The 1,329-nt window shown below is 28.1% G+C and overlaps 1 protein-coding gene across 1 annotated transcript; it reads left to right on the top strand.

Annotated features, from left to right (window-relative positions):
- Positions 1–366: 366 nt before the first annotated feature.
- On the top strand, positions 367–1,307 carry LOC107885571 (the record flags this gene model as incomplete). Its single annotated transcript, XM_016809220.2, has 3 exons — positions 367–675; positions 930–1,055; positions 1,111–1,307. Coding segments are annotated over exons 1-3 (362 nt in total), but the record flags the coding sequence as incomplete, so codon positions are not given.
- Positions 1,308–1,329: the final 22 nt, after the last annotated feature.

Here is a 1,329-nt window from a genome sequence, read left to right on the forward strand (position 1 = left end):
TTTAAAACTTGCATTCTCTTCCAACGTTTGTTTTTTTTCGATGTATTGTTTCAGAATGTATTTGACATTGAACGTTCTAATTTATTTCTAGTGTAACGGATAGTATCCGTTTACTCACAACTCATAAAAAAATCATTATATATGATAGTTAAAAATTAGGAATAAGCAAGTAGGTAAACGACCTCCTTAAACAATTTTGGCAATAGTCAAAATTGCAAATATACGAATACAGTAAAAGGTTAACCGGGTATTTAAAATAACCGAGTGGGTAATCGCGAGCCATATTATATTTTCTAAGAACACAAAACACGTATCAGTTGACAGGCTATGGAGGATTGCCAAAGCGACGAATAGATATACGTATATATGTACATATACGTAACCATTAGACCAGGATGTAATAACTGATAAATATTTAATAATTCGCAGAAGAGATGACTCTCTGCATAACAACACAGATAATAAATTAGCTACCAGAACACTTTAAGAATGTAGAAAGGTCATTGTATATCAAATAGCTGTTCAAGTTTTTATAGAAGTGGTAAAATCTGACTATATATACCAGTGTAAAATCATAGATATTTAAGTCTTCAAGATTTCAATTCAGCACAAGGAGCTATTTGTACAACAACCACAATGCCATATCATCGATCAATAACTTCTTCGGATTCAGAGGTTAGTAAAAAATAATATATAATATCTATAATATGTAATACTGAAAAAAATTGGAAGTCTGTTGTAACACTACTCAACTCTATAGTTATAATTCATGATACAAACATATAAAATTAAAATAATATTTAATGTTTGAATACAACATAGAATATAATAAATACAATATAATTATAATTATGTTAATACATTTGACTGTATTTATAGAGTTAGATTATTACATCACTCATTCATTTTTGTAAATTAACTATGTTTAGGATGAACATTTTAGTGAAACTGTTGATAAGGAAATGAGTCCGTCAGTATCGAAAATAAAACCTAATTCAAAACGTAATGCAACAAGCGGGAAAAAAAAATCCAGAAACAAAAATCCAATGAAGATTGTAATAAAAATAATATATGTTTATAATGTTAACATTAATATTTTTTTTTTTATAGCACAAATCATACCGTGAAAATGTTGCTGAACTTTTACAAACCGAAGAAATTGATGTAGACATTAAGAATTCTTTGACTTTTAGACAAGGAGATGGTATGGTTACAATAACATTTCCTGTTGATGACAAGCCGAGCCATTTATATGTAATCTCACATTATAAAATGTCTAACATAGAAAATGTGTTGGTGAAGGATAGGTAAATACATTGGTTTACTTAT

Source organism: Acyrthosiphon pisum, unplaced genomic scaffold, assembly GCF_005508785.2.
Source record: "Acyrthosiphon pisum isolate AL4f unplaced genomic scaffold, pea_aphid_22Mar2018_4r6ur Scaffold_1818;HRSCAF=2320, whole genome shotgun sequence".
NCBI lineage: Eukaryota > Metazoa > Arthropoda > Insecta > Hemiptera > Aphididae > Acyrthosiphon > Acyrthosiphon pisum.